Source organism: Moesziomyces antarcticus (genome assembly GCF_000747765.1).
Source record: "Moesziomyces antarcticus DNA, scaffold: scaffold_v10006, strain JCM 10317, whole genome shotgun sequence".
Lineage (NCBI taxonomy): Eukaryota > Fungi > Basidiomycota > Ustilaginomycetes > Ustilaginales > Ustilaginaceae > Moesziomyces > Moesziomyces antarcticus.
In genome coordinates, this window is record NW_014639004.1 from 165,519 (window position 1) to 188,169 (window position 22,651).

A 22,651-nucleotide genomic window follows, 5' to 3' on the forward strand; every position below is an offset into this window, starting at 1 on the left:
CACTTGCTCTCTCCCTCTCCCCCACGCCCTCTCGGCTGCAGCCAAATTGGATGGCTGCATCGGCCAATTGTCCGGCGACGCGCTGAACCGGCTCCTCCTTCTCCACTCCACCACCAACACCCTAGCAGCGAGGCGCTTTAGCACGATGGTGCCCTACAACAGTGCTCGCACCAAGGTGCAGCTCAAGCTCACCATCCAGCGATGCAAGATGCTCCAGGAGAAGAAGGTGAGTCACACGAACCACGCCGAAGCATTTACTGTCTCCGATGTTGCTGACCTTGGATCCCGCTCAATGCTGTCAGGAGGCGATGGCGAAACAAGCGCGGCGAGACATCTCGGCACTCGTTGAGAAGGGCAAGCTCGAAACTGCACGCATCAAAACGGAAGGCATCATCTCGGAAGACATCCACCTCGAGCTTCTCGAGCTCATGGAGCTCTATGCCGAGACGCTGCTCGCTCGGTTTGCGCTGCTCGACCTCCCCACGCGCGAGCCGGACATCAGCATCCTCCCTTCCCTCGCCGCCGTCATTCACGCTGCACCACGCACCGAGCTCAAAGAGCTGCATGTGCTGCGTGAGATGCTCATGGCCAAGTTCGGCCGCGAATTCGCACAGGACGTTATGGATAACACCGACTCGTGCGTGCCCGAGCGCGTCTTGTCGAAACTCCTCGTCGACACGCCCGATCCCAAGTTGGTCGACTTGTACATCTTTGAGATCTGCAAGGCGTACGATGTCGCCTTCTCCTCCCCGCACTTGCCCGAAACCAAGATCGACGAACCAGCAGAAGAGCCCGCGTCGGGCGACAACGAGGTCTCCACCGACTCCAATGGCACCGATGACAAGTCCAAGTCCGAAAAGACAGCTGCCACAACGAGCGCTGACAAGGCTGCATCCACCTCCGCAACAGAGGACGAAAAGAAACCAGCAGCACCACAATCGCCGGCAGCATCACGCAAAAAGTCGGAAAAGGAAGAGTACGACTCGCTAGAAGCCCGCTTCGCCGCACTCAAACGGCGTTGAAGCTCGACTGCAATGCACATCCTAGATTTCACACGTGGTGATGGCGCTTTAAGATGCGGTGGCTGCACTGGGGCAGCTGGGTATATTGGATTGTGAACAAGTGTGTGAGATGGTGCCTACTGTGCGGTTTGCGCTTGCGACTGTCGAGCGGCATCGCGCAACCTCTGCAGCGTCTGTGCCTCGTAGGCTTTGGAGTAGACCCCTGCGCGAGAGGCGAAAGGTGGCGCATCCGACGGCTCCGACGCTGTTGGCGCGTCACTTTCTGTTCTTGCAGCATTTGAAGCGGTCGGGCGAACGCGACCGACATCCCTCGGCCGCGAGATACCGTGGTCCTTGTACCAGCGGACGCGCTTTGGCTCGACGTACACCTTCTCCTTCGCTTCCGACTCGGCGCCTCGCTGCACCTTGGTATAGTTCGCCCAGCCGATGAAGCATTCCTGGAGCAGACCGGTGCAACGCATCTCTCCGCCGGTTTCTACCGCCTGCCACGCGTCGCGCAGCGTCTTGAACGTGGCGAGCGCCATCAGCTCGCGCTTGAGCTTCTTGCCTGCCGACGGAAGCTGGAACTGCAGATGCTCCAGCGCTCCAAACTGGTTCGCCAATGCATTGGCCAGCGGCGACGACAGCGGCACCTCCGGCGGTACGATGGATCCTGCGGGCGTTCCAGCCAGATGCGAGAGCTGGGTTGCGGGGAACTGGATGCGTACGGTCTTGTCGAGCGCATGCAGCTCCGGCTCACGCTCTGTCTTGACGAGCTCTTCGTCCTTGCGTCGCTTCTCGGCGGATGCCTCGTGCTTCTGCCGCGCCTTGGCGTCGATCTCGTCCTGCTTCCGCTTGACCAGCCGGCGCGACTCGGCCTGGAGCTCCATGATCTTTGCCGCCCGCTCCCGTGCTGCCTTGTCGGCATCTTGCCGATTGCGCAACGCTTCTGCCTCGCTGCGTTCCAGCTCGTCGGCCATCTGGCGTCGTCGGCCTTCGTACTCTTGCTGCCGCTCGCGCTTCGCGGCGTCTTGTGCGTTGCGCTGCACCGCACGTGCGCGCGCGACCGGGTCCATGAGCGTCTCGTACGCCAGGTTGATCTCGTGGAACCGCGCTGCAGCTTTCGCAGGGTCGACATCTTTGCCTGCCTTGTCCGGGTGATAGCGCAACGAGAGCTTGCGATACGCCTTCTTGATCTCGGCTTCCGTAGCGGTGGGTGGCAGCGAGAGCACGCGGAACGAGTCGTCCATCTCGAGGTTGGATGTCGACATGGTGTCGACGTGTGCCTACCGCTGGCGTGGATAAGGAGAATGACGGTGGTGGCAAGCAAGTGAGCTTTCAAGGTTCTGGCAACAGCTCCACCGAGGGTCCAACAGCATCCGCAGAGCGCAGTTCCGTTTCCCGACGTTTTGCTGCGCCTTTTTTTTCGAGGAATTCTTGTGGAGAGTGCGTTTGCTGCCTCGAAATTTCGGTCACTTTGCCCGGCAGGAAGACGAAGGCGAGCCTAAAAAACTTGGGCGGCAGCCAACGTCATTTTTGTTTTGCTCCTGTTCACTTGCAAACACCATCACCATCAAAGCCAGACGTGCCAGAGATCGACTTCCGCAAGCATGGGATTGATAGCTCGAACGGCGAGCTCTGCTGTGGTGCAGCTGGCCTCGGGTCTCCGGCCACCTGCGTCCAGGAGCACGCGCCGCATTCTGACGCTGCACATACCGATGACAGCGAGGACGCTCTACAGCAGTACGGCAGTGGCATCCTCCTCCAAACCATCTTCGTCGTCGGATGAGCAGCGACGAGCTGATGCCTCCGATCGCGCCGAAGAGCCAGCGCCGAAACCAAAGCGCAAACGTCGCACCAGTGAGGAGGTGCAAGCTAGCAGACTGGCCAGTAAGACCTTCGGCCTGCCTATACGCCCGACAAGAAGAACAAGATCTTCGATTCCAGGTGCGCCCGGGCACGAGGCGGGCAAAGCGCACGAGATGGTAGGCTCTTCCACAAAAAGTGCACGTTCGGCACCTGGAAAGAAGGCAGCGGGAAAGAAGAAACAGGCCGACGATGTGGAGCAAGACGAAGCAGGCAGCGCGCTCGACGATCCGTGGCGGGATGCCGAATCGATCGGCGAGCTGCTCGAGCTGATGAGCTACGACCATCTGCCGCCGCGTCCGGAATGGAAGAAGGCATTCCCGAACGGCAAGCTCCAGCAGACCAGCTACCGCTACTTTGTCAGCAACCGCTCCACGATCCAGCAGATCATTCCGCATCTGGGCATCCACGATCCAGAGCGAAATGGCGAAAAGGTGACGATCGTCGAGGGCTATCCGGGCCCAGGCACGTTCGCGAGCGAGCTGCTCAAGATCCCCGAGGTGGAGAAAGTCGTGGCGCTCGAGGCGACGCCGTGCTATGTGGACAGGCTCGAGGTGCTCAAGACGCAGCTCGAGCAGCAGCAGCCTGGAGGAGGCGAGAGGCTCGATATCCTGCAATCGTCTGCGTACGCGTGGGAGACGTACGGCGACCTCATCGAGTCCGGCAAGCTTGCACACCTCAATGGCCGCGTGGCGCGTACGGACGGTGGCACCATCGATTTTTCGAGGGACGACTCTATTCCACCGGACCACTCGGATGCGAGCTGGAAGAAGCTGTCGCCGGTGATCTTCCTGGCGCAGCTGCCGAATACGGTGTATGGCGAGCAGCTGTTTGCACAGATTGTCACGGGCATTGCGAGTCGTTCGTGGCTCTTCCGACACGGACGCATCAAGCTGGCGTTTGTGTGTGGCGAGTCGCTGGCCAAGCGCTGTTTGGCGCCTGCAGGCGACAAGATCTCGCGCGGCAAGCTGGGTACGACGGTGCAGTGTCTGGCGGATCTCGAGGTGCATCGATACGCGCACGAGTTGCAGCCTCATGCGACGCACTTTTACCCCACCGTCATGACTGTCGGCCCACGAGTGACGGTGTCGGGTTCATCGCTGATTCCCAACAGCAATGCTTCGACCGGCCTCACACGCACAGGCATGGTGATGTTGACCGTCACGCCGAAAAAGAAGCCGCTCGTCAAGCCCAACGAGATCGAGGCGTTCGAATACATCACGCGCAGTCTCTTCATCCTGCGCACCAAACCGGTGGGCGAGGCGCTCACCCACGTCGCGCCCGGTGCACAAAACGTGCTCAAGATGACGAGCCCCGAGCAGGTGGAAGCAAAACTCATCAAAAAGAACCAGGTCATCCTCCCCTCGGACATTGTCGCCGACCTCACCAACGTGCAGTGGGCGTGTCTCGCCAAGATGTTTGAAAAGTGGCCCTTCCGTCCGCGCCACCTCTTCGAAGAAGGTCGCATCAAGAGCGACAAGGACAGAAAAGGCTGATCGCTTCAAGCTTCACTCGAGCATGCGCAAATACCACCCCTATTTTGGCGCCTCATCTTCTCGTCGAGATGAAGTTCAACGCAGAATTGTGAATTTGAGCTTTGGATTGGAGCTGTGCGGCTGGATCATGCATCCTGCTCGAGGCCGTGGGCAGCTTTGCGTCGGAAGGCGGCCTGGTCACGAAGCCACTGTCGGTACTGCTTGATGCTTCCGATCTTTTCGCCATAGTAGTCTGGCACGGGATTCTGCACCGACTGACGCGTGGGGTCGACGCGGTTGCGCTTGATGTGCTCGTAGAAGTCGTGGTCCTTGTGTGCGATCTGCTTTGCGTTCTTGCGATGCAGAAGGCCCCAGATGGCCGTGCCCACGGTGGGGCCGGTGAGCCAGCCGAGACCGGTGCATGCGAGCGTAAGGCCGGCGTTGATGTAGATGGGATCGAGACCGGCGATGGTATTGCTGGGGTCAATTTCTAGCGTGAGAAAGTACGATCCGGCAGCCGCACCGGCTAGCAGCGTGGTGGGGATGGTGGTGACCATGCCGGCGAGCCGACGCGACCTTCGCAGCTGCAGGTAGTTGTCCCAGCTGAGATTGTCTGCCGAGCTGCTGGACGGAGATGGCGATGCGGACGACGATGCAGAAGAGGATGCAGAAAGTGCAGCGGGTACGGTGGCGCGGAACGGGCCGGAGCTGCTGGCGCCAGCGACATGATCGGAGCGAGAGGATGAAGAGAGTGTGCGGGTTGGGCCAACAAGGGCGCGCGGACGCATCGCACTGGCAGCGGCGGTGCGCGACGACGAAGCGCCCGCAGAGATGCCGATGTATCTTGCAGCAGCCGACATGATGATGAGAATGATGATGGGGGAGGCTCGTATCGGAATGGCAGTCGTGAAAGGAAGAGAGTAGCTCGATGCGCTGCTCGGACTCGGAAGATGCAGGAGAGGTGGAGAAGGCCAAAGCTTCAAAGCTCGACTGCGCCTGCCTCCCTGGCTGTATCGGCCGTGAGCGGCTCCCCTTGGCTGATCACAGTTGGTCGGGCGATTCGCGCTGCTGCTGCTGCTGCTGCCAAAGTTGGATTTGCATGCGATCCGATTTTCGTCGCCTGTGGCCCGCACTGACAGCGCTCTGGGTGCGGGTCAAGTGACCGCAGAGCAGCCGACGATGCGTTGGAGCGATTCCTTCTCGTCCGCAGAGAGTCAGGCAAGGCAGCTTGGATCGGGCGACCCGCAGCTTTGCACGGATGGGCCGACTGGCTCGCAGCCGGCTCGTCTCACGTCCCTCTCTCTCTCTCTGTCTCGCACAAAGCGCACTTTGCTTTCCCTTTACATCGACCCCGTCGTCTCCATCCTCGACTATTCGCCCCGCGCCTGTTTGCTCATCTCCCTCATCTGCCGTCTTCTCCTCTATCACCGATCTACAAACCAACAACCAGCTCCTCGCTTTTGCAGCTCTCTCATCATCCCTCGGCAGAGCCTATTTTCATCTCAAAGCGACCTCGTCAATCTCACAATCACCTGCGCCCCCTCTTCGTCACACTGGAGGCCGCACACACATCTCAACACGGTCCCCATCGCGCTCAGACTTGCACGTTCTGACGCTTTCCGGTCGCATCCTAACTCTTGACCAACTAGCGGTTCCAAATCGCACCGCCACGTCCCAACGTTTCTCCAGCGTTTGGTACCGTATCAGCCCGCTTTCGCCTCACACTGCCTACAAATATCTGTGCAGTCCGGCCACGCAACCTTTCTCCCAGCTAGTGTCATCTTTCTGCAGCTCAGCTCCTCGACCGCACCTGCTACTTGTACCGCATACCCTCTTGCTCTGGCAGTCTCTTGAGCTTTGGCACGCCGCACCTAGCAACGCATCCTCCTCTCTGGAATCCATCACGACTTCACCCTCTTCCCTCGCACGCGCATACGCAGTCATCCAGACCGCCTCAGCACACCACTTCAGCGTGCTCCTCTCACCTCGATCTTTCAACAACCACCGTTTAAGTCTCCACCACCCCATTCCACCATCTCATAATCACAATGTCGGCATCAGGACCAGCGCCAGGGCAATCCGAAGCCGCCTGGAAACAGCAGATCACCAACAAGGTCGCCAAGGACGAACGTCCCCAGACCGAAGATGTGCTCAACACCAAGGGAAACGAGTTCGAAGACTACTTCCTCAAACGCGAACTCCTCATGGGCATCTTCGAGGCCGGCTTCGAACGCCCTTCCCCCATCCAAGAAGAGGCCATCCCCATCGCCCTCACCGGCCGCGACATCCTCGCGCGCGCCAAGAACGGCACCGGCAAGACCGCCGCCTACGTCATCCCCTCGCTCGAAAAGCTCAACACCAAGAAGAACAAGATCCAGGCCGTCCTGCTCGTCCCCACGCGTGAGCTCGCGCTGCAAACAAGTCAGGTCGCAAAGACGCTCGGCAAGCACCTCGGCGTCGAGGTCATGGTCACCACCGGCGGCACCACCCTCCGCGACGACATCCTCCGCCTCGGACAGACCGTCCACATGCTCGTCGGCACTCCCGGCCGCATCCTCGATCTCGCCGGCAAGGGCGTCGCCGACCTCAGCCAGTGCACCACCTTCGTCATGGACGAGGCCGACAAGCTCCTCTCGCCCGAGTTCACGCCCGTCATGGAGCAGCTGCTCAGCTTCCTCCCCAAGGAGAGGCAGGTCATGCTCTTCTCGGCCACCTTCCCGCTCATCGTCAAGGACTTCAAGGACCGCAACATGGTCAAGCCGTACGAGATCAACCTCATGGACGAGCTCACGCTGCGCGGCGTCACCCAGTACTACGCCTTTGTCGAGGAGCGCCAGAAGGTGCACTGCCTCAACACGCTCTTCTCCAAACTCCAGATCAACCAGTCCATCATCTTTTGCAACTCGACCAACCGCGTCGAGCTGCTCGCAAAGAAGATCACCGAGCTCGGCTACAGCTGCTTCTACTCGCACGCAAAGATGCTCCAGTCGCATCGAAATCGCGTCTTCCACGACTTCCGCAACGGCGCATGCCGCAACCTCGTCTGCTCGGATCTGCTCACGCGCGGTATCGACATCCAGGCGGTCAACGTGGTGATCAACTTTGACTTCCCCAAGAACGCCGAGACGTACCTCCACCGCATCGGTCGCTCGGGTCGTTTCGGCCACCTCGGTCTCGCCATCAACCTCATCACGTACGAGGACCGCTTCAACCTCTACCGCATCGAGCAGGAGCTCGGCACCGAGATCCAGCCCATCCCGAGCAACATCGACAAGCGCCTCTACGTCGCCCCTTCGCTCATCCAGGAGGCCGAGGGCAAGAACCAGAACGGCAACAGGCAGGAGGGCAGGCCCGTCATCCCGCCAGGCCAGCAGGCCATGCACGCCGCCGCCATCCCGCAGAACCAGAACTTCAGCAACACCGTCCCACACAGGCATCGCGGCGGCCGCGGCGGTGGAGGCGGAGGTGGCGGAGGACGCCAGCACCACGGCCAGGGCAGCGTGCCTGCGCAATGAGCGAGCGCAGCTCAGCTCGGCTTTTCCCGCAGGCGTAGCTCGTCTGCAAGGTTATCCTTTTCTTCATCTCATTCTTGTAGGCGACCGACACGCTGCACACAGATCCACGCGTTCGTAGTGTAGCACGTTCGTCGTAGTCCTGCTGCCACCACTTCTTTGCCTGAGTGCGACGCACCGTCCTTCTCTGGCCTCCCTCACCCTCCTCGTCGATCTTTTGGACTGTTTAGAGTCTTGCTGTAAAGGCACGACTCGTGCGCAGACTCGTGCGCGCAATCTTCCGATGCGCCGCGTCCATCTCTCCTCCCCCACTACCGCACCCCTTCATTTGTGTGAGCTTATCACGCACACATCCCATCCACTCATCTCCTCATCTCCTCATTTCGTGTCGCCTTCTCCTCCCATCTTCTTCTCCATTCCCCATCACCTCGTCCCGTCATCACCTTCGTCCGCCCATCACACCTCATCCTCACTGTCGCCTTCACCTTCATCCGTCTTCCTCGCCATCACTTCCTCCCGCCGACCTCATCCTAATCATCACCATCATCCCTCCCCCTCTGCTTGCTGCTGCTTGTGCGTCTGCATGCGTGTGTGTGTGGAATGAGTTGAATTGAGCTTTGAGAGTAATGATTGGTGAAAGTGCTCGGTGGTCGAGGGGTATATTGAGCGTTTTGGTGTGTGGCGTTGTGAAGATTGGTTTGAGGGTGGGGTAATGTGGATTTATGCTTCCAGAGTGTATGTATTTTTCTCGAGCTGATGCACGCACGCCGACGATGTCAGTCGTCTCCAGTCATGGACCGATTTGAGGTGTTGTGGGACTTACTTCTAGTTCGAGTTCGCTTCTTAGCCAATCGATTCTTTCCGGCGAGATGAGGAGGTGGGTATCGTCGAGGTCCATGATGATGAAGCGGTTGCGTTCGTCGAGTGACAGGATCAACTGTTTCACCGCCGCGTCACTACAAACTTCCACTTGAGTCAGTTCTTGTTGAGGCTAGATGCGGGAAGGGGGAGAGCGAACGTACCAGGTCAGTAGCATGCCTTTGTACGCCTTCATCTTTCGAACGCCTGCCAGATGGAGCCGGTTAAAGGAGGTGTTGGTGGTCAGATGGAGGTGTGGTGGATGCGCGCGTGCGAGATGGACCGAGCATCCAAACCTCCACCCCGACTCAGCCTAGAAGCGACATGCCGGCAGGATGCGAGACTTAGCCGGGAAAAAGGGCACGTAAAAGCAAGCCAAAAAAGGCACCAGAAAATGGGCAAAAGCGGGCCAGTGCGAATATGAGACCTGGCTGCAAAGCCATATGTGCCGCCATTGTATGATAACCACCGGATTTTTTCAACTTGCAACTCATGAGCGACATGTCAAAGCCCGCCGAAGCATCAGGGAGTGCTCAGCGAAAGGCCATGCTTCTGGTCATGATTGAATCTAGCGCCAAAGGACGAGACCCCCACACGGACCTCGCGGCCAAAAAAAGAAAATGAAAAAAGGTGGGATTTCCCAGTCCACCATCTCGACCCCGTGTGCCAAAATCAGCATCTTCCAACGCCGTTTTCTCGTCATCCTACTGATCAACTCGCAAACAAATTGCAGATTCGTGATCTCCTCGGTCATAGCTACCCGTAGCATTTAAAAAATTGGCAAAATTTTGAACTTCGACGCCTGAGAGATTCGAACTCTCGCCCTCAGAGAGGATATCCTAACACCAGAAAACTGGCTGCTAACGAGTGTGTATAGCAGGGATACGTGTTAACCACTCCACCAAAGCGTCAAGAGGGTCACGTGGAACGGGAAACCTACAGGCGTACATGTACTAATGCTCTTGGAGCTTTAACAGTTGGCTGCTTTGCATCGGAGCTGGAATCTAGGCTGCGCCTGCTTGCTTCGTAGAAGATCACACAGCAGCGAGCATGGTCCATCCCCACTCTAGAATTTGGATAGCAAGGATTGTATCTCGAGTGAGTGGAAGACTGCACGGATGAGGCTCCCGTGATCGTTGGGTTGGTGAGGCGGAACGGGCGATGCCTCCAGCTTGGGCGGAAGGGGGAGAGGCAGGTTGAGAAGAGGCTGCTGGGCTGCAGCCAAGCGAGGGTCGAGAGAGAGGGTGGAGGTTTTGCTGCTGGGTGACGCTTGGCTGCTGATTTAGCACGCGTCGATGCACACTGCACACAGTCTCAGCCGCCTATGCACGGCCTCCTGCTTTTTTGCTGCCGCTCCACTTGTTGCAACTGCACCGCCATCTTCCACCACAACCACGATCACTACCACACACCGCGCACACCACGCGCATACGCCCTATCACACGCTCCGGGGGGCTACAACTTGTACCTGGATGAACGCCATCTGAATACCGGGTGCTCCCACCCCACCGAATCTCCTACATCGCCTTGGTACGCAGCCGCAACCATGGCCTCTCAACATCCTCTCAGCCTAGCGGCCATTAGCGAGGCAGCTGCGACCGCCTCCTCTTCGGCTGCTGCCACCACCACCGCTACCCTTGCATCTGCCCTTCTCTCGCTTGGCCGCCATCCTCCAACCGGCACACCCGGCAACAACGGGTCCACCGACGACCCGGCCATTCCTCTGCCCAACCAGCGTGCCTTCGAGGGTCCCTGGTTCTCCCAGCAGGTCTCGCTTTCGCTCTTCATCGGCCTCTTCTCCTTCTGCATCTTTGTCATCGTCCGCCGTCGCAATGCTGCGCTCTTTGCACCGCGCACAAAGCTCAAGGGCTTCTCTCCGCTCGACGACGGCCACGACGCCGGCTACTTTGGCTGGATCATGCCCACGCTCAAGACCGAGGAGATGCGCATCCTCCAGACCGTCGGTCTCGATGCCGCCATCCTGCTCAGCTTCCTCAAGATGGGCTTCTGGCTCTTCTTTGCGCTCAGCTGCTGGAGCGTCGTCGTGCTGATGCCCGTCAACTACTGGCAGAACGGCGTGCTGGACGGCGTCAGCCCGGCAGAGGACCGCGACAATGCCACCGACCCCAACAGCTTCAGAGATACGGTCACCGGCGTGTGGACACAGCTCATCTACGACACCTTCACCAAGAAGCACGACGATCCCAACGCCCCACTGCCCCAGTTACCACTGCCCGCCAAACCGCCCCAGGCACAGGTGTACCACGCCGTCCATCTGCTCTCCACCTACCTCTTTACGCTGCTCGCCATGCGTGCTATCTGGATCAACTACCAGCGCTTCGTCAGAGCGCGACAGCTGTATATCCTCGAGATCCTCGAGTCCATCCCGGCGAGGACCGTCGAGATCCGCGACCTCCCCGCCCACCTCCGCGATGAGAAGGCGCTCGCAGAGTACTTTGAGAACATGGACATGCCCGTCGAGTCCACCGCCGTCGTACGCAACACAGAAGGCCTCTCGCGCCTCCTCAACCAGCGGTCCAATGCGCTGCACAACCTCGAAAAGGCGTGGGTTCGATGGCTCGGAAACCCGACCGATGCAGAGGGCTACGACCCGGAGAAGATCATGCTGCTCGCTGCAGGGGCGCACGACGACGTTGTCGAGCCGTCGAGCGACGATGCCGAGAGGCCACGGCAGTCGAGGGACGACCTCGAGAGCAGCCGCCTGCTTGGTCCGTCTGCCACCACCGTGTTCACGGGAGCCGATACGATCCGCACACACCGCCAGCGGCCTACGATGCGCCGGAGCTGGTGGAATCCGTTCAGCGAAAAGATCGACGCAATCGACGAGCTCACGCGCCAGTTCAACGCGGTCGACCGAGCCGTGCGTCGGCGACGCAAGACCGGGCGATTTCCCGGTGGCAATGTGGGCTTTGTCACGTTCCAGAGTGCGGCGAGTGCGCAGATCGCCGCACAGACGGTGCACTACCCGATCCCGGCGTACTGCGCCACCTCAATGGCGCAGGAGCCGCGCGACATTATCTGGAGCAACATCGACCTGAGCAACAACGACCGGCGCGTGCGCCAGGTGGTGGTGTCGATCTTTATCGTGGCGGTGCTGGTGTTCTACATCCCGCCGCTCGTGTTCCTGGCGAGCTTTGTGTCGCCGGGCGCGATCAAGAAGTACATGCCCTGGCTGGATCGGTTGCTGGATACCGACGAGCGGCTGCGCGCGCTGGTGCAGAACAACCTGCCTTCGCTCGTGGTGATTGGCTTCAACGCGCTGCTGCCGCTCGTGCTCGAGTACAGCTCGTACCTGCAGGGGCTCAAGGCACGCAGTCTGGTCGAGTACAGTCTGCTCAAAAAGTACTATCTCTTCCTCATGGTGTCGGTGGTGTTCATCTTCCTCATCGCCACCACGGCGTGGGGTGTGCTGCAGGAGCTCGCCGAGAATCCGATGCGCGTCATCGACAAGTTTGCAGCCAGCTTGCCCAAGGCGCGCTTCTTCTCGCTGTCCTACGTGATCCTGCAGGGTATCGCGCTGCAGCCGTTGCAGCTTCTGCAACTGCCCACGCTCATCTTACGCGGGTTCTACCGGCTGCTGCTCACACGCACGCCGCGCGAGTTCGCCGAACTCAATGCGCCGCCTACGCTCGCGATGGGCAACGTGTATCCGCAGGCACTGCTCATCTTCACGCTCTGCATCCTTTACTCGATCGTCAGCCCGCTCATCGTCGTATTTGGCGCGGTGTACTTTGGCATCGCCTACGTGGTCAACAAGTACAAGCTGCTTTACGTCTTCTACAAGCCGTACGAGTCGCAGGGGCAGGCATGGCCGATCTCGGCATCGAGATGCATCTGGGCGCTGGTACTGTTCCACGTGTTCCAGTTCTCGCTATTCAGCGTGCGCAAGCAGCTGCTCATGTCGACGCTCATGCTGCCACTCATCGTCTTCACCTTTTGGTTTGCACAGCACCTCCAGACGACGTTTGGCCCGCTCACCGAGCACGTCAACCTCAGCAGTGTCGTCGAGGTGCTCAAAGAGGTCGAGCCGGATCCGGCCACCGCCGGGCTTGCACAGAACGGTCCTCCGAGTATGGCGCGTGCCGACGAGGTGACCACGGATACGTCTGGGCCGACAACGCCCAGGCAGGCGCAGGGACTGACGGGCGCGAACAGCAGTCGACAGTTGCTCTCGCTCGATCCGTCGCACAAGATCGATCCTGAATTCACCAAGCTCTCACTCAAGCGGTACAGCCACGACGAGGAGGACGAGACGCTGTTTGTGGCGCAGCGCGATACCAAGACCGACTACCGCGAGCCGCCTGGTGCGGGATACTATCCGGGTGTGCTCAACACGGGTCGCCGTCGATATGGTCACCCTGCGATTACGGGAATTTTGCCCGAGCTGTGGCTTCCGATCCCCAAGCATCGCATGGATGAGGGTGGAGACGACGTGACTGCGCCCGATGATCTCGAGGGTCAGACGGCGTTGGCGTCGGGTACGACTGCGCTGGGTGCTCCTGCGCGCGAGAGGGTCGAGAGTGGCACAGGCGTGCAGAGCGCTGCTCGCATCCGGGCACGTGCGCTTAGCAAGGCAGAGCCCCTGATTCTGTCGCTGAGAAAGCGCAAGAGCAGCCTGCTTTCGCGCTCGACCCGCACTCCGGCCTCGGAGTCTTCTCCAGCACATCCCGATACCGATGCGCTCGGCGTTTGGTCCGACGGCGTGGCGGGGCCGCAGGGCTCGTCGTCGAGCGCTGCGATTGGAGAGGCCCTCAGTGGACCGTATGCGGTGGCTCCCGCCAGGAAGCACGTGCGCGAAAATCAGGGCGCAGATACGGATGGCGCGGATCTCGACCAGGAAGAAGGCGTCTACATCCACCGTGCCGCCTCGCTCGCGAGACCCGCCCGCCCGCGCTCCGGCGTCCCCACCTCGAAAACTCACTACCATGACTGATACCGTGCAAGCAGCCTCTAGCGCATAATCTCATTCTAATTGCAACTTGAGTACTACCGACACCGCAGCTAGCTATCCATGCGGCTACAGTGGCTGCGTCAATGTTGTTTCTGAGCACTATTGAGCGGGAAAAGATTGGTGCTCGTAAATCTGTTGGACTTGTGAAGCGCCGAGATCAACATCATGCGAATTCCCATGGCTTGCTTGAGATGGTGGCGAGTCCTTGGTGGTAACGTCGACACTGCCCTTTAATCTGCACTATGCAGACATACGAGAATACATCCTTGTGCAGCCTTGTCTGAATCCCCTTTTTCCACACCATCAGGCATGCCGGGTGCCGCATGGCTTGATCGTAAATGAAGAACTTGCGAATGAGGACGGCGCGGCAGTTGTCTGTGCAACTCGCGCGTAATCGACCTGGAACTTCATTTTGCATGTTGAGATCCATGGAAACAATAGCCTTCCAAGCGCGAGCTTGCCTGGCGTTCGAGCTCTCAAAGAGCATACCTCTCCCGTCTCGCATCTGACGCCCTCCATCCCTCCATATTCTCCCCACTGTTGCAACCTCCTTTGCGAACTATCGACGATGGCAGCGGTATCCAACGGCTGCACAACATTTGACCTCATCGTCGTGGTGAGGCCGAAGGACAACATTGCAATCGACGCGTTCAATGGTCTCCATGGCAGCCTTGCTACGGGCCTGGAAGGTTGTCCGTGGTTTTCCGCCTCCGATGAAGAACACGGAGTGGGACTCTACTTTCCCCAAGTCACGACGACTGCTCGCAACAACGCTGTCGCCCTTCGCAACGTCTATCCAAATCTCCAGATGTTTCTCATCCCCACGTCTCGGTACGCCGAAGTCGTAAACGACGACACTTCAGAACTGTCCTACACGTTGGCACGCCTCACGGCCGCAGACGAACTTGAACCCGTTGCTGCTGAAGCTGAGACTCAGCCCGATGCTAAAAGCTGACTGGGCATCGAGGCGGCGGACCTAGCAGGCCTTGGAACTGATGTGACGGGAACACTCGCCCCCGTCTGGTCCTGCTCCGGCGTCAACCAGCTCTGCCCGACTGGACCTGGTTAATGACCCCCCCCCCCCCTCCTCCCCCTCAAACGTGACAATGGATTGGTGCGGGAGCCACACTTGTCCGGGATGAAGACAGAACTTGCGGATATGAACGTCGTGTGGGTTGTCGTGCGGATGTTGTCCGCGCAACCCGCATGTGACCAGCCCGGACATTCATTACGGATGTTGAGGCAGATCGTATCATGGCGCTTGAACCCCTAGCCAGCCCGGTCTTGGAGCTCTTTAAGAGCGAACCTCTCCGCCCCGCATTCTCATCTATCTCGCATTCCCTCTGACGCCCTGCTTCCCTACCACTGTAGCGATAGCGTTTGCAAATTACCGACAATGGGCGCGGTTCCCAAAGGCTGGTCGACCGATGACCTTATTGTGGTGGGGATCCCGGACCACTTTCCAATCGGCGCTTTGACTGGTCTCTTCGGCAGCGGCTCGGATTCGGGAGGTTGGGCATGGCCATTCCCCCCCAATGCAGAACATGGCAACGCCATGTACTTTCCCCGAGTCTCGACAACGAATTGCAACAACGCCATAGCCCTTCGAGACGTCTATCCGACCCTCAGGCTGTTTCGAATCTCCACGGCCCGGTACGACGAAATCGTAGCCGACAACATGGACCTGTCGTATACGATGTCGCGCCTCTCGGCCGCAGACGAGTTTTGACCCCTGGCTGCCAAAGCCGAGACCAAGCCGGACGCTACCGATTGATCGCCACCTTCCGCGTGGCAGACCCTCCGTATACAATTCAATTCTTCCGGCGCTTCTTCCCCGCCAGTATTCCAGCGTTGCAGCGGAGTTTGACGTTGGAGGTCTCAGATGATTAGAGTCAGTCATTCCACCTTGGCCTCACAACGGGCGTCGATATGAATCTAGCAAAGCTCAAGCGCAGACGCGGCGGCATTGCTCCTGCGTCGTCACCACACATGTTCTGAGCAGGCCCTGTTGGGGTGCGGAACGAATCCCGTGGGGGAGGCAAGAAGCGCAGAGCGTCGCATGCTGGACGCAGGGTCTAGAAGCGGTCCGAAGGCCACCGCACAGGGCTCTACGGCAGCACTGGACCACCACGCCTACCCAGGTTGTTGAGGAACTGAGTTTCAGAATGGAACCGGATTTGCGGGCGCGATCAAGAACCGCGCGGTGCCTCTAGACTCTCCCGGCCCTTCCTTACGCCTCGTGTCCTCTCCTACACCGCATGGCATAGTTGCGCGCTGTGGAGCCAGGACATGCCAACCTCCCACACACTCCAGGAACAAAGTCGATACGGTAATTTTGGCCAGTGACGACGTCTGACGACATCCAAGCTGGATTGACTTTTGGAAGGGGGTACCGAAGCATCCTGGATATTGATACATTTTGTTGCATATGAATGCCAGAGGGGGGGAAGGATTGGGCGCTGGGTTGGACCAGAAGACGCGGGTATCAAAGATTACAAATGCAGAGAGAGAGAGAGAGAGAGAGAGAGGGATGCGGAGATTTGCGAAACCCAAGCGCCAGCGCGCAGAGCGAGAGACTAGAGCAGATCAAAAGGAAACGGTGACGGGATGTTGAACCATGCGCAACGGAAAAACGATGCGAAAAGAAGCTGCCAGCGAGGAAGCGGCAAGTCTATAGAGCGTGAGGGGAAGGAAGGAATGATTAGAAGAGCCAGGCGACAAACTTGCCCCAGGCAGTGGTGGGGATGTTTTCCTTGGGCTCGTTCTTGGGGTCGCTGCGGCCCGAGTCGAGATCAATCTCCGCAAGCTTGACCACCTTGGTCTTGTGCCAGAGCTTCCATCCGATCCAAGGCACGAAGAAGACGGGGATGCCAAGGTAGGAGCTGAGGAAGCCCGAGGCGGTGAAGTTGCCGTTGAGGAAGACCGACCAGCCAGAGAAGAAGATCACGATCGCGCACACGATGATCGAGAACCAGCTCGAGTAGGGCTGCAGCCTCGCGCGGTAGGGCAGCTCGGCGCGGTCGTAGCCCTGGAGCGAGTAGGCCTTGCGGAAGCGCAGGTAGGCGTAGCAGCACGTGGCCCAGGCAAACAGACCTGCGACGGCGGACAGAGCCGAAAGCCACGAGAAGACGGTTCCACCACCGGAGCTGATGCCGAGGTAGGACAGGGCGCCCACGAGCCACGAGACACCGACAGCGACGTAAGGGATGCCACGCTTGTCGACACGGCGCAGGATGCCGGGCGCCTGTCGGTCGAGCGCCATGGCATACATGGTGCGGCTGGCAACGTAGATGTACGACGAACCGGCAGAGAATGCCGAGATCAAAACCACCGCGTTGAAGATGTGCGGCAGCACGGAGACGCCCGCGTTCTGCATGGCAATGATCCAGGGCGAGGCGCCGGTGTACGAGCCGTCGCTCTTGAGACCAGGGTCGTTGTAAGGCACGATGAGGCCCATGATGGCGATACCGAGGATGTAGAAGAAGAGAATTCGGTAGAGCACCCTGCGCGCGGCCTTGGGGATCTGGGTGGTCGGGTTGCGTGCTTCGGCAGCGCAAAGTACCACGGTTTCCGTTCCGACGTAGGTAAAGGCTGATTGGAGGAATGCCGAGAAGAAACCTAGGAAGCGTCCTTCAGCGCCGGTGATGCCGTTGAACTGGTTGAAGGCACCGGGGTTCTTCCAGTATCGGAATCCGAGGCGGTCGTGCTTGGGTCCTCCACCCAGGTCGATGACAATTCCGAAAATAATTAGCATAATGAAGGCCAAAAGTTTAATTGTCGAAGTGACAACTTCACTTTCGCCGTAAATGTTCACGCCGGCAAAGTTGAGGAGGGCGCCGACGACCATCATGATGGAGATCCAGGCGGCGATGTTGATGTCGGCATTCCAGTAGCCGATGACGGCGGAGGCGGCGGAGAGTTCGGAAGCCCAACCGATGGCGTAGCACCACCAGTAGTTCCAGCCAAGAGCCATGCCGAGGGAAGGGTCGACGAAGCGGCTGGCAAAGTGCATGAAGGAGCCGGAGACGGGGAGGTACGAGGCCATCTCGGCGAGACCTTCCATGACACCGAAGATGGTCATACCGGTGATGATGTAGGCAAGGAGAACACCGACGGGACCAGCGTTGGCAAGGGCAATGCCGGAACCGACAAAGAGACCAGTGCCAATACCACCGCCGATACCAATCATCTGGATGTGGCGGGCGCTGAGCTTACGCGAGACGGCGCCGACGCCGGCCTGGCCAACGGGGACCTCGAAGGGCGACTCGGCGTTGCGGCTAGACTTGGCCTCATCGCCTGCGTTGATCGATGCGGTCTTGGAGGCATCGCCGTTGTCCTGGGCTGCGGCCTGGGTGGCGGGGTAGGACTTGCCGACAGTGGCGATGCCGTCGGTTTCGAACGACTGCTTAGCGGAAGACATGGTGATGTGTGATCTCCTCCTGACGAGCCGCAAAGGGGGCGAACTGACAGATCCTTGGAGAGGGGAAAGGGGCGAAAGGGAAAAGAGGTGGTGGGGAAGAAGGAGGACGTACGGGGAAGGGAGGAGGGATCTATTTTATTCGTGCGACCGTCGATTCGTGCACCGACGGTCGTGCGCTCTACAGGAACCGGACTGGGCAGGTCTCGTTCGGCGTCCCACATGGCGTTTGAATGGCAAAAGCGGGCAACAACGTGATTCGCTTCTCCCATCCGAATGTCGCCCTGATCGAGGCGATGGCGCCATTGCACCATGCGCAGCTGCGCATCAGCAAAGCTAAACGGAGTGGGGGCAACTCTGTCTGGCTCCACCGCTCGACTTCATTCCAGGGGGTTTTTGCGATGAACTGCGATTGGTCAAGGAACGGGGCGTGGTGGACAATTGTGGGCATGCATCTCTCTGTGGATCACGACATTTCGGTCCAATGGCAGCGCCCATTCGTTTCGAACTTGGGGCGAATCGGCCGTCCCAGCTTCGGGCTGGACCCGGAAAAAAACAAATCCACCGCAAACTTTTCGAGCCACCCGGCAATTTTCCGAACCGCTTCTCGCCTCGTCTTCTGCGCTCCACCGGCTTTTCATCTCGAAAGCCTATGAAGCGCACGGACGCAATCGATTCGGGCAATGACTTCCTCGGTGGGACCGACTATATGATCTTGCGCCATGGTCTAGGCTGCAGATTGGAGCGTGCGCAGGTGGCGGATTGGCGAGGAGAAAAAAATTGCCCGGTAGAGCTGTCAAACACCCCAGCCGACAGACCCTTTTTGCAAATCTGCAGTCTTGGCAAAATCCCACCCACCCGCCTTTCGCTTGCTCCATTTGTCGCTCAACACCACTCTCCTGCGCATCATCTTGACTGACCTAAAGTAGAACCTTCAATATGAGAAAAGCCATCGCTTCGATGGCCAGAATCAAGTTGGAGAAGCTGCCATGAGTATGAAGTCTTGCCACTGGCGGGAGGGAAAAAAAAACTCCGCTAAAAAATCCGCCGGTTTGCTGAAAAAATGCAAACTCCGCAGGTCCAATCATCGCGCCGCGGTTCATCTTTTCGGCCACCGCCGACACCATCTGAATCGGGCACACCCCGATCCGTTGGTAATACGATGCGCAAAGCCAAGCCACAAATCACGCCAACCCTTGCCCCCCACCATTCCCTTACGCCTCGCTATTCAATGAGCACGCCTTGTCCAGATCAACACATTCATGCGCTGCCCAAGTACAGTCTCCTAAGCAGAGAAGCACCGTCAAACTCGATCGGTTACCAAACTCGCCTAAGCTGGATGAACATGGCTCGAATTCGTGCAGACAGAATGCGTGTGTGAGAAGGACTTGGAATACACGTGAACCGACAAACGGGAAACTAGGCGCAAGACTGTGGAGGTATACTGCTGATGAAACGGGAAGGAAGTTGCGGCGAGGGGAACATGCATGCAGGTTGCGACGGAAATCAAGGAAGGCCCACCAAAGTTCGGACGATGAGCTGAGGGCTGGACGCGTTCAGAAGGTCACGTTCCACGACCAGCGGTCCTCTTGGAAGCCTTCGGCGGTGTCGGACAGCAGGATGCCACGGCGCTTGTGCACGTACACCGTGAGGTCCGTCACCTTCTGCCGCAGCTCGGGGATCGTCTTGGGCTCGATCGGCTTCTCGAGCTGCTCCGACAGATCCTCCACCGCCTTTTCCAGGTCGCGCTGGTTGTCCTCAAACAGCTCCGTCATGTTGTTGCGCGCGAGGTAGTACGCCATGCAGTACGTCCACTTGAGCGTCATGCGGCACTCGCACAGCTCGTCCACCGCCTTCTTGAGGAACTGCACCTCGATCCACGTCAGATCCGTCGTCAGCTGCATCTCCTCCATCTTCTTCTCCGTGCGCCCGTACAGGTCGCGGTCCAGCTTGGCCGACTGCTCGTGGTTCGCAAAGCGGTTAAAGTAGTGCAGGTAGCGCTCCAGCTGCGCCCGCGACTTGGCCTGCGAGTCGCGCGCCTCGGCGCCGCTCTTCTCGTCGAAGCGGTTGCAGTTGTACCACGAATTGCCGTGCTCCGACCATGGTCCCGCGCAGATCCAGCACCACTCGTACTTGCACTTGCGGCAGGTCATGTGGTTGCATCCGCCGTTCTTCTCGATCGTCGAGTTGCACTTGGGGCACTCCTTGGTGTTGGCCGAAATCCAGTTGGCCGTCTCGCTGTCGTCTTCGCACTTCTTGAGCCACAGCTTGGCGATCGGGCAGATGGCCGGCGCGTGGGCCGCATTGCCGCATCCAAAGCAGAACGCATGGCCGCAGTCGCATCGCACCGAAGGTACAACTTTGTTGAGCATCTTGTTCGACACGTGGCACTCCACCGCCAGTTCGCAGTTGGGCGCCGGACACCATCGAAGCACGTTGCTGTCGTCGACATACGTGCGGTTGAGCAGGATCTTGTAGCGTTCAAACACCTCTGGCACCACTACGAGTCCGACGGTGCGTTCGTCAATGACCAGGTTGCACTTTTCGCGCATGCACTGCACGCGCCTCGACTCGCCCTCGGCGCGGATCTTCTGCTCCAGATAGTGCTGGTAGCAGTCGCGACAGTAGCGGTGGCCGCACGCGAGTGCCAGCGTCTCCATTTGACCGTCGGGCGAGTCGTCGGAGCTCATGTAGCAGATCTCGCACGTAAAGTCGGGCAGCTTCTGAAGCTTCGGCCGCGCTGGGTCGTCGTGCACGCCCGCCTCGAGGTTGACCTTGTCGGGTGAGTCCATGAAGCGCTCGATGAGACGCTCTTTGTTCCAGCCAAAGTGGCGAAGCAGGATGGCGGCATCGGTGTCCTTGATCATGAACATGCTGGCGACGTGCTCGACCTCCTTCTGCTGCGCTTGTTCGATCGACCCGATCGTGTGTGACTTGTATTCGACTTGATAGCTCTTGGAGCGCTCGGCAGCCGTGTCGCCACCAGCAAATGCGTCCTCGGCGACGCCAAAGCCTAGGTCATCGTCCCGCTCTTCTTCCGAGTCGTCGACGCCCTGGTCGTAGTCGCCGTAGACCGAGTCCTCGTCCATGGTATCCTCGACATCATCGTCGAGGAGGTAGTCATCGCTGAGGTCCGACATTTGTAGTTGAGTTGTTCGTGATAAGCGTCGGAGTTAAAAGTCCGGTCCTACGGGCGTTGAGCAGATGCGGCTCGCAAGCTCAGTGCCCGAGAGTCAAGGTCCGCAGCTGCTTGGCACGCAGAGAGAGAGGCTCCTGATGAGCCGAGATGAGGGGTAGCAGCCCTTCCGAAGTAAAAAAGTGGGCAGATCTGATGCTGCAGTTGCGAGAACGGGTGTGTTGCTGAGCCTAAGCCTCGCGATCGGTGGCGAGACTCGATGTGGAGGTGAGATGCACCGGAGGTATGCTAATGCCGGAAGCGTGCTATCGACTCGGTGGCGATGCGAATGCAGCGATGACTATATATGCCAAGATGTGAGGATGTTGCAAGAGGGTAAATGCACTAGGGCGCGGCCAAGTTGGGGGTTGAGGATGCGATGGGCGATCGGTAGTGAAGGTGGGTGGCGTAGATGTAATTTGGGGCCGAGCCAAAAGGATATGCAAGCGATGAGAGGGAGTCGGAGCGATGCAGAGCCCAATGCTGGAAGCCGACGAAACGAATGCTGAGTTCTGGAAACGGTGCCGTAGTCGCAGTCGCGGTGGGAGTTGCAGGTCAAGGATGAGGCCGGTGATAGTATGCGCCTAAGATCCCTTGACGCGGGTGTGAATATGCGAAATGCACGGCTGAGCGGGGACGAGCGGTGCCGGCTGAATGCATTGTGTGAGATCACGAAAGCGAGCTGCTGCTGGCGTCACGCTTGGGCTGCTGAGCCAGGAACGCTAAGCTTTCTCGACTGCAACTGCAGGGTGGCAGGTGCGCGCTGAGCTGCTGAGCTGCTGATTTTGAGATGCGCTGCTGGCTGGCTCCGTTCCGTCACATTTTTCGATTCCAGCAGCCCGCCCGCGCCCAAATTGGAGAGATTCTGCCCGGCTGCGCTGACGCACTCCCGTGCAGAGATGATACCGGCATCAGCATCGGCTGCTGCGCCCACCCTTTGCGCCCACATCTCAATTGGCGCTCCATGTCGCCGACCCCGCCAGTCGCATCCAAAGTTCTCCAAAGCTTTCACCTCTTCGCTAGCATCTTCGTTTTCTTTCCAGGATGGGCGTAGAAACTGAATTCACGGTGGCAATAGTATCTGACCTGCTGGCATCGACAATGTGACACTCGCTCACAGATCGATGCTCTGAAGCGCCATGAGAACATGAAACCGGCGACCCTGACGGGCAAGTCGCCAACATCCGCGTTACCTCACATCGCAGATCTTCACCGCACTGAGAAGATGCACAGGCCGAGTCCGAACAGGATGGTACAGAACGCATGACTTTGATTGGCTCTAAAGACATGACAATGTTTTGGAAGAATGCGCGGGGGCATGCTATGAACGAGGGTCAACAGTGCATCGGTGGCTGCGCAACGAGGGCCGACAGAT

General features: G+C 59.0%; 10 protein-coding genes and 1 non-coding gene across 11 annotated transcripts, besides 3 other annotated features; 6 read left to right on the top strand and 5 right to left on the bottom strand.

Moving 5' to 3' along the window:
* Nucleotides 1-145: 145 nt before the first annotated feature.
* PAN0_006c2867 (DUF292-domain-containing protein) lies at nucleotides 146-1,022 on the top strand (the record flags this gene model as incomplete). The annotated part of the gene is made up of 2 exons (XM_014801510.1): nucleotides 146-226; nucleotides 303-1,022. 2 exons carry the CDS (start codon nucleotides 146-148, stop codon nucleotides 1,020-1,022), a joined length of 801 nt encoding a protein of 266 aa, XP_014656996.1.
* A 116-nt stretch (nucleotides 1,023-1,138) lies between these two features.
* Nucleotides 1,139-2,272, bottom strand: PAN0_006d2868 (DnaJ-domain-containing protein; the record flags this gene model as incomplete). The annotated part of the gene is made up of 1 exon (XM_014801511.1): nucleotides 1,139-2,272. One exon carries the CDS (start codon nucleotides 2,270-2,272, stop codon nucleotides 1,139-1,141), a length of 1,134 nt encoding a protein of 377 aa, XP_014656997.1.
* A 339-nt stretch (nucleotides 2,273-2,611) lies between these two features.
* On the top strand, nucleotides 2,612-4,363 carry PAN0_006c2869 (s-adenosyl-L-methionine-dependent methyltransferase; the record flags this gene model as incomplete). The annotated part of the gene is made up of 1 exon (XM_014801512.1): nucleotides 2,612-4,363. One exon carries the CDS (start codon nucleotides 2,612-2,614, stop codon nucleotides 4,361-4,363), a length of 1,752 nt encoding a protein of 583 aa, XP_014656998.1.
* Nucleotides 4,364-4,488: 125 nt separating this feature from the next.
* On the bottom strand, nucleotides 4,489-5,202 carry PAN0_006d2870 (mitochondrial import protein Pam17; the record flags this gene model as incomplete). Its single annotated transcript, XM_014801513.1, has 1 exon — nucleotides 4,489-5,202. The coding sequence occupies one exon, from the start codon at nucleotides 5,200-5,202 to the stop codon at nucleotides 4,489-4,491; it is 714 nt and encodes a 237-aa protein (XP_014656999.1).
* Nucleotides 5,203-6,390: 1,188 nt separating this feature from the next.
* PAN0_006c2871 (eukaryotic translation initiation factor 4A-like protein) lies at nucleotides 6,391-7,857 on the top strand (the record flags this gene model as incomplete). The annotated part of the gene is made up of 1 exon (XM_014801514.1): nucleotides 6,391-7,857. One exon carries the CDS (start codon nucleotides 6,391-6,393, stop codon nucleotides 7,855-7,857), a length of 1,467 nt encoding a protein of 488 aa, XP_014657000.1.
* Nucleotides 7,858-9,508: 1,651 nt separating this feature from the next.
* On the bottom strand, nucleotides 9,509-9,623 carry PAN0_t006d0004. Its single transcript has 2 exons — nucleotides 9,587-9,623; nucleotides 9,509-9,553 (listed from the first exon to the last, which is right to left on the bottom strand). It is a non-coding gene; the product is annotated as a tRNA-Ser (tRNA).
* A 635-nt stretch (nucleotides 9,624-10,258) lies between these two features.
* Nucleotides 10,259-13,666, top strand: PAN0_006c2872 (DUF221-domain-containing protein; the record flags this gene model as incomplete). The annotated part of the gene is made up of 1 exon (XM_014801515.1): nucleotides 10,259-13,666. The coding sequence occupies one exon, from the start codon at nucleotides 10,259-10,261 to the stop codon at nucleotides 13,664-13,666; it is 3,408 nt and encodes a 1,135-aa protein (XP_014657001.1).
* A 586-nt stretch (nucleotides 13,667-14,252) lies between these two features.
* Nucleotides 14,253-14,639, top strand: PAN0_006c2873 (uncharacterized protein; the record flags this gene model as incomplete). The annotated part of the gene is made up of 1 exon (XM_014801516.1): nucleotides 14,253-14,639. One exon carries the CDS (start codon nucleotides 14,253-14,255, stop codon nucleotides 14,637-14,639), a length of 387 nt encoding a protein of 128 aa, XP_014657002.1.
* A 441-nt stretch (nucleotides 14,640-15,080) lies between these two features.
* PAN0_006c2874 (uncharacterized protein) lies at nucleotides 15,081-15,413 on the top strand (the record flags this gene model as incomplete). The annotated part of the gene is made up of 1 exon (XM_014801517.1): nucleotides 15,081-15,413. The coding sequence occupies one exon, from the start codon at nucleotides 15,081-15,083 to the stop codon at nucleotides 15,411-15,413; it is 333 nt and encodes a 110-aa protein (XP_014657003.1).
* Nucleotides 15,414-16,385: 972 nt separating this feature from the next.
* PAN0_006d2875 (amino acid permease) lies at nucleotides 16,386-18,104 on the bottom strand (the record flags this gene model as incomplete). The annotated part of the gene is made up of 1 exon (XM_014801518.1): nucleotides 16,386-18,104. The coding sequence occupies one exon, from the start codon at nucleotides 18,102-18,104 to the stop codon at nucleotides 16,386-16,388; it is 1,719 nt and encodes a 572-aa protein (XP_014657004.1).
* Nucleotides 18,105-19,657: 1,553 nt separating this feature from the next.
* On the bottom strand, nucleotides 19,658-21,241 carry PAN0_006d2876 (RING finger protein; the record flags this gene model as incomplete). The annotated part of the gene is made up of 1 exon (XM_014801519.1): nucleotides 19,658-21,241. One exon carries the CDS (start codon nucleotides 21,239-21,241, stop codon nucleotides 19,658-19,660), a length of 1,584 nt encoding a protein of 527 aa, XP_014657005.1.
* Nucleotides 21,242-21,621: 380 nt separating this feature from the next.
* Nucleotides 21,622-21,781: a sequence feature (60S ribosomal protein L10;~In-frame stop codon was detected at splice-junction site).
* A 382-nt stretch (nucleotides 21,782-22,163) lies between these two features.
* Nucleotides 22,164-22,311: a sequence feature (60S ribosomal protein L10;~In-frame stop codon was detected at splice-junction site).
* An 83-nt stretch (nucleotides 22,312-22,394) lies between these two features.
* Nucleotides 22,395-22,405: a sequence feature (60S ribosomal protein L10;~In-frame stop codon was detected at splice-junction site).
* Between the last annotated feature and the right edge of the window lie 246 nt (nucleotides 22,406-22,651).